Here is a 16,315-nt window from a genome sequence, read left to right on the forward strand (position 1 = left end):
TTCTGTGTTGAAAGCAGGTATTTCTGAGCAAGAGCTTTGATAGGAACAAAGTACGGGATTGTGTGTTTATATACTTGAAACGCCGTTTTCGTTTTGGCGTCTTTTCGAAGGATGATATAATGGGGTCTGTCGAACTTGCCATGAAGGAACAGTTCGAATCTGATTCCGAGCCCGCCGGTTCCCAGATGCGGCACGCGAAAAGCGGTGATTCCAGTCAGTCTATGAATATTCTCCATATTCAGACGTTTAAGCTCGAAAACGAGTTTATCAGCTGCTTTAGTCGACAGACCAGAATCGCTCTCCAACTTCGTGATCTCCCGAGCAGTCTTCGACACCGTCGTTTCAGCGCTCAAAAACGACTTCTCGGCCTCCAGCTGAGCCAGTTTAGCCTCCATATCAGCCACTGTATCAAACAAGTTAGTTTTCTCACTTCAAACGTTTAAAATCACGGGTCCGTCGACGCCCGACTCGAGCGAAGCGAGAGGAGCCGTGGGATCTGGGGCTCCGCCCCAGCCGCCGGAGGCATCTCACTCCCCCATTTAACAACCACGTACCCTGCAGCTGCAGCGCCAGGAGGTCTGTTTTGTCCGCTTCCTGTGCCGCCATGGCCTGTTTGTGACGAGAGAGGGTCGACGGATGTGAAAGATCTGGTGAGCCTCTAATGTAAACAACGCGGCTGGCGTTGCGCGGCTGGTGGTGACACGGTAAGTTCGGGGGTGTGCCTCCGGCGGCTGGGGCTCCGCCCCAGACCCTGGTTGCTCCTCTCGCTTCGCTCGAGTCGGGCGTGGGGTGCCGGTGGTCTCCTGCGAAGCAGGAGCAACCAGGGTCTGGGGCGGAGCCCCAGCCGCCGGAGGCAGACCCAGTCCCCCGGGGAGATAAGATAGCGGCAAGGGTGTTTCAGTGTGTTGCGGGGTCTGCAGGGGAGCCCGGATTGGTAGGGTTGCTGTCGGGAAAAAGTCCGATGCAGGTTGGGAGGAGGAAGAGGAGTGGTGATAGGGAGAGGGGATTAGTTCGCGGAAGCTCGGGCAGATACCAGATGCGGTGTGGAAAAACTACCTTGCGGGGCAGGAGGAGTGTGATCCGAGATCTCAACAAAGTGCGGCGGGGTGCTTATCACTGCCTGTTGGTGGGGTGATAGGGGGGGTAGAGGGCGGTTCGGGAAATTGCCCCTGCTTAGTCGGTCAGTTTCTCCGACATCATCGACAGATTGGCTTTCTAGACTTGGCAGACCATCCGTTATACCTGTTCGAGGAACATAAATCTATGTAAAGTGGGGTACTTTGTGGTTTATAATTCTCTCGTGATCCGGTAGTTTTGATTTTGGTTTTTTAGTATTTTTTTGGTTGTTGTTTCCGGTTTTCATTGTTTTTTTTGTTAACTCATAAATTGTACATAATGTCTGCTTCTTTGGACGGTTATTATATTGGTGTTGATGTGGGCACTGGGTCGGCTAGAGCGTGTTTGATTGATTCTACGGGAACTATTGTTGCTCTGGCTGCTAAAGACATTTCTCGTTGGTCTCCTAAGAGTTCGTACTGGAACCAATCGTCGACCCAGATTTGGGATTCCATCTGCTATTGTACCAACAAAATCGTTGCTGATGCCCAGATCGATCCTAATCTGATCAAGGGTATCGGGTTCGATGCTACCTGTTCTTTGGTGGTGATTCATGAAAAGGAGGACAAACCGGTGGGTGTGGGTCCTGATTTCGATAATCATGATCAGAATGTGATTTTGTGGATGGATCATAGAGCCGAGAAACAGACGAAAGAAATCAACAAAACTGGTCATAATCTACTTCGATATGTCGGTGGTGGAATGTCGGTTGAAATGGAGATTCCTAAAGCCAAATGGTTGAAAGAAAATATGCCAAAGGGTGTGTTTGATCAGTGTAAATTGTATGATTTGGCTGATTATTTGACTCATAGAGCCACTGGTTCAGAAACTAGATCGTTTTGTTCGGTGGTTTGTAAACAGGGTTATGTTCCAGTAGGTGTTGATGGCAGTGTTAAAGGCTGGTCCGAAGAGTTCCTTAATACAGTCGGTCTGCCTGAACTTGTAGAGGACAATTTCCGTCGCGTTGGTGGTGTTATTGGCCAGAATGGCCAGTACTTGTCTGCTGGTGAAACTATTGGTCATTTGACTGAAAAATCAGCCAAAGAGTTGGGTTTGTCTAAATCCATTGCTGTTGGTAGCGGTGTCATTGATGCCTATGCTGGTTGGATTGGTACTGTAGCCTCGAAATTTGGTCCTGATGATAGTAATGATATTATCGAAAGTTCTGATGTCGCTTTTAACCGATTGGCTGCTGTAGCTGGTACTTCGACCTGTCATTTAGTCATGTCCAAGGATGCTGTATTTGTTCCTGGCGTGTGGGGTCCTTATAAGAATGTCATGATTCCTGATAGATGGTTGGCTGAAGGTGGTCAGTCCACTACTGGAGAATTACTTCACCATGTTGTTACTACACATCCTGCTTCTGATGAACTTAAGACCATTGCTGAACGAATGGGCGTCAGTACTTTTGCCGTGTTGAATAGTACACTCGAGCAAATGGCCAAAGATCAAGGTGTTCCATCGGTAGTCTACTTGGCCAAACACTACTTTTTCTACGGTGATTTGTACGGTAATAGATCGCCTATTGCTGATTCTTCTATGAGAGGATCAATTGTCGGTGAAAGCATGGATGTTTCTCTCAATGCTCTGGCCATCAAGTATCTGGCTGCTGTTGAGTTTATTGGTCAACAGACCCGTCATATCATCGAAGCCCTTAATAAAGCTGGTCATCAAGTCAAGGAAATCTATCTTTCCGGTGGTCAATGCCGAAACACACTTCTTACCCAGCTCATGGCTACCTGTACTGGTATGCCAGTTATTATTCCTAAATATATTGAGGCTTCAGTCGTTCTAGGTGCTGCTATGTTGGGTGCCAAGGCTGCTTCCGAGGGTAAACTCACTCTGTGGGAAGTCATGTCCAAGCTCAGTGGCAAAGGCTCAGTAATTGAACCTCAAGCAACCGATTCCGTCGACTACAAGCTTGTTCATGCCAAATATGAGATTTTCCTCGACCAGGCCGAGCGTCAACGTAAGTATAGAAAGATTGTTGACGAAGCTCTGGGAGAGAACGAATAGACATCACGCTTCAGTCTAAAAATGATAATATCGAATTGATAGAGCAATAAATAGTTATGTTAATATTTAAATAAATGACTCTCGCTAATAGTAAGCTATGCTCTGGGGGGCTTTGTAAAGCTCTTCAGTTTACCTAACACGAATCTGGCTAGCAGCTACGCCTGAGCTAACAACTGCTCTGGAGGCTGTGTCAACTGTTTCAGTTTACCTAACAAGAATCTGGCTGATTGGTAGACAGTCAATTTTAGAACCCTGGGTCGCATTACGACTCACCTGGAAATACTTGTCCACATACGCTGAAGCATTCATGTGAGCAATAAAATTCTGGTCATGAGTAATAACAATAAGCTGGAAGTTGGACTGGTTTCGTCTTGATTCTATAATCTGTCCGAGACTCCGTGCCAGGGCCTCGCAATTTCTTTCATCAAGATTCGTAGTAGGCTCGTCAAGCGTAATAATACCACACTTTTTACCAAAACATTCTGCTAAAGCCAAGCGTACTATAATACACGCCAACACCTTTTGGCCCGCACTACATCGACCCCTCATATCCAGCTCTGCGTCATCCTTGATCATCGAAACCCGATAGTTATAAGTTCGATTGCCTCTTGAACTTTCATGATCCGATCTTATCATGATTGTGTCTACATCCGTACCGGTGTATGTCTTTTTCCACAGTTCATCAATGATGGCATTAATTTCCTTCATCTTTTCGCTGTGATACTGCATAATCGCGCTATCCATAGCTTTGCTATACTTGGCCAGATCTTCATTCGCCACTTTTCTAGTTTCTAGTTTAATAATAGCCTTTCGATAGTTTTCTTTAACGTCTAAGAATTCAGTCGCTAGTTCGTCGTTTATTATCTTCAGTTGATCGTCCAACTGCTTGATCTCACCAATTATACTAGAATACTTGGAGTTGAGTTGTGAATATTCATTTCTCAACCGTGTCATCTCTTTTTCGTATTTTTCTTTATTTCGTTCCGCATCATGACTCTCAAGCTCTGTAATTAATACCTCCAACTCCAGCAACTTCTGATTTAGTCGACGAACTTCCAAATTATCCTGGACCTTTCTCTCGAATCCTTTCATATCTAGAAGTTCTCTTTCCTTTTCATTAAGCAAGCCATTCAACTCAGATATATCCTTCTCGACAGTTTCAACATCACCACTAAACTGCTTCACGCTGGCCTGGCATTCTTCCAACTTCTCTCGACCACCTTTAGCAGTGTACTCAATGATTGCCTTGCTCATCCGTCCGAGCTCATTACTAATCTGATACACCAAATTATACTTGTTGCTCAGTTCTTTCTCTGCTGCTGCGGATTCCAATTTGGCTTTAGATAATTCATGTTCTTTTTCTCGTAATTGAGGTAACATCTCATCCAGCTGTTCATTTGCTTCTTTTATGGCCTCACGTGCTACACCAATTTTGGCCTTGGTTTCTACTATTCTTTTCTCCTGATTTATTTTCTCTGATAATTGACTCTCCATTTTACTCAATTCGAGTCGTTTGGCGCTAACATTATTCTTCATCTGGTTAATATCTGCCAAAGAGGTTTCTCGTGCTGTCTGTAACCGTGCGATATCAGATTTCACTACCTTTGCTCTGTTATTCAAATCTGATAATAGTTCATGAATTTCTTTGGCTGCCCTGGTCTTAGCGCCTCTCTCTCCCTGTGATGGAAATCTTCTCTCCATGCTCTCAATCTGACTCTCCAAAGTATTGATTGCTTCAAAGTGTCGCGCAATATCGCCTGCTACCGCTCTGAGACCCTCGACTTCTTTCAAATCGGATTTGATCAAATCTGTTTGTTCAACTCTACGCTGCATCTCGCTTTGCTCAATGTCAAGCTTTTCCCTAAGCTTAGAAAGCTCTTCACGTTTACTTGGAATCTCTGATAATTCAATTGATCTAACCCGTTTGACTGATGTGCCTGCATTATGAGCTCGGTCGAGATTTTCCTGTGCCGCTTGAAACTGTTCTTTCAACTCTGTCTCCTGGGCAGGGATTTTATCTCCTCTTTCCACAACACTTTCAATGAAACGAATCCGATCTTGCGTAGTTTCAAATCTTCTCTCACAGAGAAAGCAAACATTCTGACTCTCAGCTTGGTGTTTGGCCTGTTTAAAATAACTAGCCATAAACGAGCTACCCTCGACAGAGTGAATCGCATCTGTAAGATCCTTGTCAAGTTCAGAAATAATCGCCTCATAGTCGACGATTGGATTTGTATCTTCGTCAAACTCCAGATTTCTGAATATCTCCTGAACTTCTTCCCTAAGCTCTTTAGCCTCTGTTTCCCTGTCGGCAATTTCTTTGGTGACATGATCAATAGACGCTTGAGTTTGCAAAACCGCTTTTTGAGCCTCTTCAAGGCTCTCCGTTTGAGAATCGATATTGGCAGAAATCCTGTTAATCGCACTCTTCAAGTCATTTTCAACGGTCTCTGCATTGATAGCGCTTCCTACAACCCTTTCAAATTCAGTATTATGTTTTTCCATTGACGTGGTAAGACCCGCTCTCCTCTTAGCAAGATCATCTTTTAACAACTTGAACTTTGCTCGATCATCAGCGTATTGATTAGATGCAACAATATCAGCATTACAAATCTCAATCTCTTCCTCTATTTCTGTAAGTTCAGCCTTCTTTTTCGACAGCTCATCTTTCTCTTCCAGTTCATTGAACCTCGACTGAGCCAACTCAAGTCCCTTTACAAGGCCTTCGACTGATGACTTTTCAAATTCCAGAGTTCCCTCATCAATCTTGATATTGTTGATAGTCGTCTGAAGAGTTTCAATTTCCTTTTCAAATGATCGAATTGATTCAGTATTGGATAGCTTCTTCTGCTCTAGACGTAGCTTCTGAGTGGTAAGATCCTGTATCCTAATCGATATCTCGTTTTCTGCTTCTGATCCCTTGAGACGCATGGCCTCCTGCTCAGACTGCACTCTGTTCAACTGTCTTTCGAGGCTTTTTTCGAATTTACCGATATAGCTATCTTCACCAAGTGAATCATCGAGCGCTTCGTCTTTGACTGCCTCACGATGTATATCCATGAGATTTAGAACTTTGCTCTTGTCAGCAATAAACTGTTTTCGCTCTGCTAGCCTTACATTATGCGCTTCTAATTCTGCTCTAAGTTGACCCTCTTTAAGATTCATCTCATTGAACTTTCGACGAGTATTACTCAACTTTGCCTGAGATGCATGTATCTTTTGACTTAAAGTCTCCTTCTCATTTTTCTTTTCATTAACCCTCGTCTCAAAATCGTTTAAAATCTTCTCCAAGTCTGCCTCATCCTCAGTCATCTCCTCTAAACCTTGACTCAAACGCTGGATATTTTCGTTGGTATGATCTCGTTGTTCACGTGCAGTACGTAACTTATAAATATTCTCTTGAAATTTCTGATTCCTCTCTAGAAATTCGTTTGTTTCAGCAGACACAACCTCCATTCTGGTTTTGAGGGCATCTGCTTCGGTGCTGTATGTGTCAATTTGGATGGTTAACATATCCGCTCTTCGCTCAGCCTTTTCTGCTCTTTCCTTGGCTGCCTCCAAATATTGTACGTCTTTCTGAGCCAGACTAATATCTGATATGTTTTCTTTTCTCAGACTCTTGAGACTCTCTATAGCCTTTGTATATTTCGAAACTTGAAAAATCTCATCAAAGCGCTTCTTGACTACAGTGGCTTCAGCAAGCGGCCATAGACTATCCTCTTGATGGCAAAAGATAACGTAGTCCAGTACTGCCTTTGACGCACCGAGATATAGAGGCACCTGTTTGTCCATATCATTGCACCGTGTACTAATTGTGGCTGTTTTCTTTGACATCTCGTCAATTGCAGTGAGTAGCCCTTCCAGAGTTTTAAAGGTACGACTAGACTTTTTCTCCGTTAACAGCATGTTTCGTGTCGATACCATCTGCTTCCCATCAATGTTTAAAAATGCAAGCTTGATTTGAGCCATGACTTCTTTATCGCCATGAACTTTAGGATCGTTAATGAATGCACCTCCTCTACTGTTTGGAGGCAAATCACCAGTAGTTGAGTACCTCAGGCACTCAATGATAGTCTAGCTGTTAGTATCATAAGGGCCTAGCAGGTTTTTACTATTCAAATGAATTCAGTCCTTACTTACGGTCTTTCCTGTACCATTTTGACCAGCAATCAGAGTTAGCGGAACACCAAATGAGATACTCTGTCGGTCATTCTGTTCAAATGAACGAACTCCCGCAATAGAAAGCTATGTATGTTAGAATCATATTTCCTTAATTTAACCTATAACCACTTGCTTTCAGATCATACCTTGACAATTCTCGACCTGCCATGAAGTTAGTAACTAGTGAAAGGTTTGCTGCCATTGCCACCTTTATTATTTCGTAGTTCAATTTACAGCAGCAAAGTTTCCAGCACCAGAAACACTGTATTCTACTTACATATCAAATCACCCATTCAACTATACGTCACCAGACGTTTGCTTGATGAAAACTATATCTGATAACAAAACTCATCGAGTAACATGTACAATGCAATATGCAATAAATAAACGAAGTGCCAAATGTTAGACGCAGACGGCTGTATCACGAAATCTTCGAACGAGATGTCAAACAAGACAAAATATCCAACGAAATGAGAAAGCTGAAGAAAACGGTAAGTGGATTATCTGTTGAAGTATTTATATATCTCTGGCTCGACTGGCTAATATTCTCCAGTGTCTTCACTGAACTAGTGATCGCCGTACATATTGCCGTTTGTGTTGTATTCAGGGGAACTGTAAAACCGTCGAAAGCGAACTTGAGAACTTCCTCATTCTCTGATAACTCAGAGACTGTTCATTTATATAATTTTAAATAACATATTTTAGGGATAATGCTTCTTAAAATAGTTTCTATATTTTTTACTAAGATTCAACAAACGATGAATTAACTTATATATTTATATATGATTTCAACATGAGTTCTACATAACACAGTTACATTTTCATTCAAAATCTGGCCATTATTTTAACATACAAATCAAGCTCAAAGAACACATTTAGCTTCAAATAATAATACACAAGGCGACATATTGATTCACAAAGCAAATAGCTTGTTTTACGCTGATAGCATATAAGCCAAGGTACCGCCGCATTGTCTGTGGCCAGAGAGCCTCACATACCAGTTCGCGACACATGCACGAAACGCGTCAACGAACCGAAGACATATTAATACAAATTAATTTCTAAACAAATCCTCGAATTTCCAATTTTTCCGGATCCCACAGTCCAGAGGCTATTTATCCCACTTTTAGTCCACTAGGCACTCATTTACTGTACCATTACAGTCTGTCATATTTGTTTCACACCGACTCTCTCATATTTATAGACTAATTACAGATGGCAGCTCGAAGGAGAACTGGTCCACTATTTGGTTCAAGTGCCCCACAAGGCCAGCTAGCGGCAACTGCAGGCTCGGGGCCATTTGGTCGAGGAACATCTGCTGGAAACGCACCTTTGCCAAATTCGGGTCGTGAATTGAGCGATGAACAGAAGACCGAGGTGAAAGAAGCCGTAAGTTCCAAAACACAAATCAATATTGTTATTGACATGTCTCTAACCAACTGTCTAGTTTGCAGTATTTGATACTGATAATGATTCACATCTCGACTATCACGAACTAAAAGTTGCAATGAGAGCTCTTGGCTTTGATGCTAGTAAATCTGAGGTTCTACAGATTATCAAGGATCATGATCGACAAGGCCAAAGACTAATAAACTATGACGACTTTTCACAAGTCAGTAAGTATTCTCCTCATATTAGCTCCGAGCTGCTGGCAGAATTGAATATCTCTTTACGAGCAAAGGATCCTCGTTTGGTACCCAATAGTTGCAGGAGGTACATTACTAACAGACATAAGTGACCGCTAAAATTCTGTCGCGTGATCCTTTAGAAGAAATTCGAAGGGCGTTCAGTTTATTTGACACAACAGGCAAGGGAAAAATTAATTTCACCGATTTGAAGCGTGTAGCTCAAGAACTTGGTGAGAACTTGGACGATGAAGAGCTGCATGCTATGATTGACGAGTTTGATCTTGACCAAGACGGTGCCATTAATGAAGAAGAGTTTATTGCGATCTGTCATGATCATTAGACGCAATTCTGTAATGTAGTTTTTATTAGTTTATTGTTGTTAATTTATTTAATTTTATTGTTTATTCTGTTTACGATTGGTTCAAACTCAAGATTGGGTAGGCTTGGCTAGGGAACGCTGTTGATAAGCCCTTTGACTTTAGATTTGCCAAGAATCAAGTGTTCCTTCTCATCCTCGTACAATCGTTACACTTCATCTAACCCGACAGGGTCTCTATTATTTACATGAACGAATCACTCAGATTTGGAAGATTAATTAAACTGTAGTGTATTTACTGTTTTGAGCATGTCGAATTCCTCTGGTCGGGGAAGAGCTCAGGAGTTCTTGTTTTCAGTTGAAAGACCCTGTAATAGCCATACTCATCTAGCCTTTCTACATCATATCCCGTACGGCAATATTAAAAACATCGGCAAGAGAGCGCTGTCCATCTGCCTATGGTGAAGAACGGTTATAGTAGATCTTCTGAAGACAAAATCAACTTTTAAAATTGCCAGTCAAGCCCTAAGTTTGTAACGAACGATTCCATTAACAAAACTAGTTGAGATAAAGTGACGTACTCTTAAAATTCAGAATGCCGGTGTAGCTATAAATGGGGACAGAGTCAACTTTTTTTTTTTTGGTTCTAAACACGAAATAAAGTCCTCATGCTTTGCACCCGGACAAAAATACGACAAAAAGCGCCAAAGAGAACAACACCATATACATATAATTCATAAATAGTCCTGGAAATTAATGTTAAATAGAAAAGTATTACCCGGCTGGCTTCAGGCAATGTTCAGTATTTCAGGGCCGGGTAACAGAAATTTAGGGATTGCAACGGTTATATTAAATTTAGGAAGTTTATTGAAAACAGACAGCGACTAGCTTGATTCCTTCTATCTCTACTGGAGTAGCCATTGGCAAATATATTTGCTCTGCTTGTTGTATAGATTGAAAATTTAAAAAGACTATAGTACGGAAAGTATATAAATAAACTAACGATCTTCGATAATTAGTCAAATTATAGCTTAAAATGGGTTTTTAAGTCAAGAAGGTCCTTGCAAATGGGGATTGCCAAAGGCAAAACTAATTAGTACTGGTGTTGGGATGAATTCGCTATCAATATTGTGGCCCTATCCAGGTTAGTCATTAGAGCACGAGCGTTCGTGAATTTAATATTAGCGTTTGGGTCTAGGCTCCAATGGTATTTTCCTCCAAGCATTTAGACAATGCTCTCAAATACATGTCGGTCTGTTTTAAAAGTCGCATTGGTAGTATGCACTTAGTATAGCTTGGATAAACACATCCAAAACGGAATTATTAGAAATCGGATGGTAACAGGTTACAGCTAAGGAGCCAACATTCGCGGAATCGTGGTGTCTAGACACGGGGAACACGAGAGACGACCCAGTTCTCCCCTTAATATTAGCATTTCCAGTAATACTGAAAACAGAAGTCGCATTGGCAGTGTGGCACTTAATATAGCTTTGATAGCACATCCAAAAAGGAATTAGTAGAAATCAGAGAGTAGCAGCTCAGCGGCGAACATTCGCGGAATCGTGGTTTCTAAACCCGGGGAACAGGTGACCACCCAGTTTCTGCTGGCAGGAAGCACCTGACGTCCCCCAGTTCACGCCTTAATATTGGCATTTCCAGCTGGCAGTATGGATCCACGACTATCCAGACTACTATCTCCAGTTGATCGCGAAGAGGATCTGGCATGGATGTAGATGACTGAACATGGCTTGCCCGACTAAATATTTGATCGTGCAGAGGATCTGGCGTGAATGTAGATGACTCGACATGGGCTTACCCGACTATGTAGTTGACTCGACATGAGTTTGCCCGACTAATATCTGATCGTGCAGAGGATCTGGCATGGATGTAGTTGACTCGTCATGGGCTTGCCCGACTAATATCTCCAGATAGTCTAATAGAAACAGTACATCCTTTGGTATCAGACTCTTGATATTTCTTGACAAATCGCTGAATTCCTCTGAGCAAGGCAAATTAAAATAAATAAAATTTGAATAAAAAAATAAAACATTTTCCCAAATCATAAAAATGAGGGGTTACCCGGAGTATAAATCAGTACTGAAAAGATTTGAAAATCGAAAAAATTGGCTTGGTGGATGCAAATAATTTCAAATTGCAAGCTGAAAGGACTTAAAGAAGTAGATTAAGCCCATACTAAACTCAAATTTTAATTGAGCCAAATAAATCAGAGCTACGGTCTCCTCAGATTAGTTTTATGCTGAACTTCCTTACTTTCCTGAAAGCCGGGTAAGATCTTTTTATGCACTTCATCTCAAATAAAGAAAATATCGTTGGATCAACAGATATGGTCAAAGAGATGCTATTAATTAAATAAAAAATGCTAATAAATTAAATATGATAGCCATAATAAGCATAGATACCGCGCAATTCACATGCATCATTCATCGACGTTCCCGCAACATTAATCACAGACATATTGATCTTACGCGAAGCATATTCCCAAGCTGGCAACTGGTCTATACGCAAAAATGGAGTCACAGGTGGATTGTGAAATTTATACTGTCCATATCTGCTCTGATGAGTGTTCGAGATTGGTCCATTGATGCCCAAGGGCGGTGACACAGAGCGTTGACGAAGACGCTCCTGGGCAAAATTCGCAAACGAAAAGCCGGAAGACCTGGTTGGAGAAATTGGTGCCAAAGAAGCCTCGGGGAAGGTCGTGTTGGTGGCCACTTCAGAAACAGGTTCTTCTTGAGCCTTGACTTTACGGTAAATCCACCCTCTACGTGCCCTGCCGATTTCAATGTCAAAACCTGGAATACTGATTCCTTTAAGTTTAAGAAGCATATCAGCAGAGAACTCAAATATGTCAATGTTCGGATTAGCGTTGAACAATGCAGTGCTTCCTTGTACAGCCCACAGACTCAAATAGGGGTTTCCAGTCAAGTCGACAACTTTGAGTTCTGGCAACAGGGTCAAGAACTTCGACAATTTGTCTATAGGAATGTCAGCATGGCCAAACGAGAGCGATTGCAAGGAGGTGAGCTGCGAGAGAGACTTCAAATGAGATTCTTTTACCGGCAAACCAGAAAGATTTAAATATCTCATCTTGTTACTGGCGGATCGAGGCAGATAATGGACAATAGTGTCAAAGTCTTTTGGTGAAAGTGGTGAGGGTTTTGTTACATCAAACATGAGATTGAGCCACTCGAGTTTTCGTGTGGATGGATGGAGCAACAAAAACTTCAAAAGACCATGTGAAGTCAACTTGACACATTTTGCTAGGGAGAGATGTGTCAAACTTGCCGAAGACGGTAAAGAAAGAAGCGCATCCGGAGTAATTTGAGTATGTGTGAGATCGATACGAGTCAGATTGCAGAGCTTAGGAAAGATACGACCAAACGTCTCGGAAGAAACTGTGGAGCATGCGTGAAAGGAGATTTTGGTTAGGTTTTCGATTGGGTGGGAGTCGAATGAGAAAATGGAATGTTCCAAGGCATGAATAAAGCCAGGTTTGCTGGTGGAACCCGTGAAATCAATTGCATCTAGAAGAGGGGTATTCTCAATCAAATGATTGATAATTCTCGAATCGAGATCCATATCAATAGATTCGGCCATAGAAAACTCATGCAAGTTAGGACACATTTCTAGTGCGCTTAGAATAGTGGATGAAGTGACCATTTGAATTTCCATCATCATCTTTCCAGTTCTACCTAGACCTACACTGGTAAATGTACTGAAATCAAGAGCTCTAACGAGAATTCCATATCCTGATTTCTCAATAGATCTTCGGAATTTGTCAAAAGTATGTGGCTTAGGGAAGGAGACGCGTCGATAAAGCACGGGAATACCAACATCATACATAGAAAAACAAGTGGGTAAAATCCTAGCTAAAGCGGATGGACCCGTGCCGGTTGGTGCTTGTAGCATGACTTCTTGTAAGATGAGCGACAGAATTTCTGGTGCTAGATTATGAAGATTAGGTGCTTCTGGTGTATAGAATTGATGATGCATCATATAATCACTTCCAGCCATGGATTCAGCAATGGAACCTGCCACAGATCCTGCTACAGACCCAGCAACGGACCCAGCTCGTGATCCCGCATAAGAACCGGCATATGAACCTGCGAAAGAACCAGGAATTGAGCCTGCCACAGATCCTTGATGATGTAAAGGAGCAGCACCATCCTCAACACTAAGCAATTCGTCGTCTTCGTTATCAGTTTCATAAATAGCACAAGATGGTAAACTGTTGCCAAATCTAGCGTCAAAATCAGTGAAATTGGGTGCATTGGTATAGGCAAAAGCGGCGTTTTCCTCTGCCAAACTTGAAAGAAATGACTTATTAGGACCAAACAAATAACTATTACGATGGCTCCGTAGTGGAGAGCCTGCCTCGCTATGAAGAGTCGAAGCAGCACCACTAACAGCCAATGCCTCGGAAGCCGTAATAGCATTATCAGCAGCAATAAGAGCAGCTTCAGGATCCAATTCCATGAGCATTCCATTATCATCGACCAACGACGAACTACGCTGTTTATATGCGGAACCTGGTCCGGAATATGCAGAAGATCCAGCGTTCATGGCATCTGCCAATGAATACCCGCCAATATCAGCATTATCTGGGTGATCCGATGACTGGCCCTGATTATATGATTGTTGACCATGGATATTACCATAGCCAAAACCGTAACCATGCCCGTGACCATGATTGTGACCAGGGTGACCATGTCCATGACCCTGTCCATGACCCTGTCCATGACCCTGTCCAAAACCATGACCTTGGCTCTGACCTTGGTTCTGACCGTGAGCTAGACCGTGAGCATGGCCAAAAGAATGCCCGTGATTACTGTTGGAATAGGCATTACCATGAGTATGAGGATATGCTGATCCATAGCCATATGAATGGCCATGAGAGTGTGATTGTCCATAAGCATAGCCACTCCCGCTGCTACTTACACTGTAAGCGCTGGTACGACGACTGTTGTGGATACTATTTTGGCCACTATAGCTGCCACTGTTGTAGTGTTTAGCATGTCCAACTGAATTACCATGAGAACTCTGACCACTTGGGCCACTTTGACCACTTTGGCCAATTAGACTGGTCAGGCCGCTTGGACCACTTTGACTGGTCTGACTGTTTTGACTACTTTGACTGGTCTGATTGGTCTGACTAGCAGAATCATTCTCTCTGCTCTGGATATTATGATCGTTCTGACTGTTCTCGCCGCTATGGCTATTGCTGTGTGGATTGTTAGAACCAGAGGCACTGCCAGTATTCATCTTATCGATACCAGCAGTACCTTACAATAATAGACGACACTGGCGAAGAGCTCCGCTCGAGATAACACCAACCTGTTATCAGCTGTTATCAGTAGATAGCACTTAATATGTCTAACAAGAGATTAGGACCGACGCTAGAATCACTGACTGAACAACAACTGAAACCACTGATCCAGACAATGATCCTATCAATCTATCAACAACACAAAACAAAAAAAACTCGAGAATTCCAACTGAAATACTGATACTGTCAATCGAACCAAATCGTTCTTTGACCAATTGGAATCAATCAGATCACTTGACTAGAGCTAGTGCGAGCGCTTAAATATATATTTATTTATCAGAGCACAGGATAATAAAAACCTCTGTAAACTCGATAAACCAACAGCACCGTCCAGTGAATAACAAACTCAAACAAATAACAATGAAAAATAGGGACCGGAATCTAACCCACCCCACAAATTCTATCAGAAAGTCAAGTATGTTACGGCCCGTGCCAGATACTTTTTTCTATATTTTTTATTTTTTTGATGTTCTGATTTAAAAGTTTCCCATGCAAAGCCCACAAACCTAATCTGCACGGTCAGCAGTCTCCAGCTGGCACGGGAATTCTCCTCCCTTTGCCGTGCCTGTGCCTGTGCCTCTCATTCTCCCTCTCTTCTCCTGGGCTCTGCTGCAGCTGCTGCCATTGCCTGACCGCCATCAGGCAACAGCTAACGCATGCGCTGCGTTCTGAATCTGAGTCCCAACGGCGATCGGCGCTCCATTCCAGCCCCGGACTCGTGACCCTGGTCCAGGCACTGATCCACCTCTCCTACCCTTCACAGCACCAAAAAACACTCCTTTAACCCCCAAAACCACCCAATTGTCCTCTGTTCACTAATCCATCTCACACGCCCCAAAAAAGCCCCGAATTATTAGCACCAGACCCCGATCAAACCCCACCCCCAACTGCAAACCGACCCCAGTCAGATCAGGTGGCCGGCATCGGGCCCACTGATCGCTCCCCTGTGTCCATGCAGCTGACTGGGGGCCACTTTTAAGCTTTCCGCCAGTAGCCATTACCCCGCAAAACCCCGAGTCAACCCCCCAGACTCGGCGTCTGGGTTGGGGGCCGTGCCTCCGGCGGCTGGGGCTCCGCCCCAGACCCCGCTGCTCCTCTCGCTCCGCTCGAGTCGGCACCACCACGGGGGTTTCTCCGGGGGATGGGTTGGCCTCCGGCCGGGCTGGGGCTCCGCCCCAGACCCCGTAGCTCCTGCTTCGCAGGAGATGGCCGGGACCGTCGACGCAACGACTCGAGCGCAGCGAGAGGAGCAGCGGGGTCTGGGGCGGAGCCCCAGCCGCCGGAGGCACACTCCCACCCCCAACCCAGGACCCTAGATAAGAACGGACCCTGCGTCGCCCGTTGGAGGGCGAGAACCCTTGCCCCGGTGATTTGAGACAGGGTATGGCTGACATGTGGATCAGAAATTAATTAAGCATTAAATTAGCGATATTGTCAGACAGTGAGCAGTGCAACACGTTTTAGTGGGTTAGAGTCATCCGGTCGAATTCGAATTAAAACAATGGGTAAGTGGAAGTGCGATTGTGAACGGGGGTAGTCGGATGGGAATGGAGTCTTGGTCCGTGGGTTGCTGGGATGTTCCGGCTGCTGCCGGTGGACCTGTTCAGGCTACAACGGGCCAGATGTCGGCGGGACTGCAACTGAGAGGTAATTGAGGTAGTTAACTGGTTTCATTGATTGATTATTCTTGCTTTTCCATGTTCCAGATCCCTGATTCGGGATGCTAGCAGC

The 16,315-nt window shown here is 43.6% G+C and overlaps 3 protein-coding genes across 3 annotated transcripts; 1 reads left to right on the top strand and 2 right to left on the bottom strand.

Annotated features, from left to right (window-relative positions):
• Positions 1-1,395: 1,395 nt before the first annotated feature.
• AWJ20_4077 (putative phosphotransferase) lies at positions 1,396-3,132 on the top strand (the record flags this gene model as incomplete). The annotated part of the gene is made up of 1 exon (XM_018881130.1): positions 1,396-3,132. The coding sequence occupies one exon, from the start codon at positions 1,396-1,398 to the stop codon at positions 3,130-3,132; it is 1,737 nt and encodes a 578-aa protein (XP_018733751.1).
• A 204-nt stretch (positions 3,133-3,336) lies between these two features.
• RAD50 (MRX complex DNA-binding subunit) lies at positions 3,337-6,924 on the bottom strand (the record flags this gene model as incomplete). The annotated part of the gene is made up of 1 exon (XM_018881131.1): positions 3,337-6,924. One exon carries the CDS (start codon positions 6,922-6,924, stop codon positions 3,337-3,339), a length of 3,588 nt encoding a protein of 1,195 aa, XP_018733752.1.
• A 4,701-nt stretch (positions 6,925-11,625) lies between these two features.
• Positions 11,626-14,520, bottom strand: AWJ20_4079 (uncharacterized protein; the record flags this gene model as incomplete). Its single annotated transcript, XM_018881132.1, has 1 exon — positions 11,626-14,520. The coding sequence occupies one exon, from the start codon at positions 14,518-14,520 to the stop codon at positions 11,626-11,628; it is 2,895 nt and encodes a 964-aa protein (XP_018733753.1).
• Between the last annotated feature and the right edge of the window lie 1,795 nt (positions 14,521-16,315).

The sequence above is a fragment of the Sugiyamaella lignohabitans genome, chromosome C (assembly GCF_001640025.1).
Source record: "Sugiyamaella lignohabitans strain CBS 10342 chromosome C, complete sequence".
In the NCBI taxonomy this organism is placed as follows: Eukaryota; Fungi; Ascomycota; class Dipodascomycetes; order Dipodascales; family Trichomonascaceae; genus Sugiyamaella; species Sugiyamaella lignohabitans.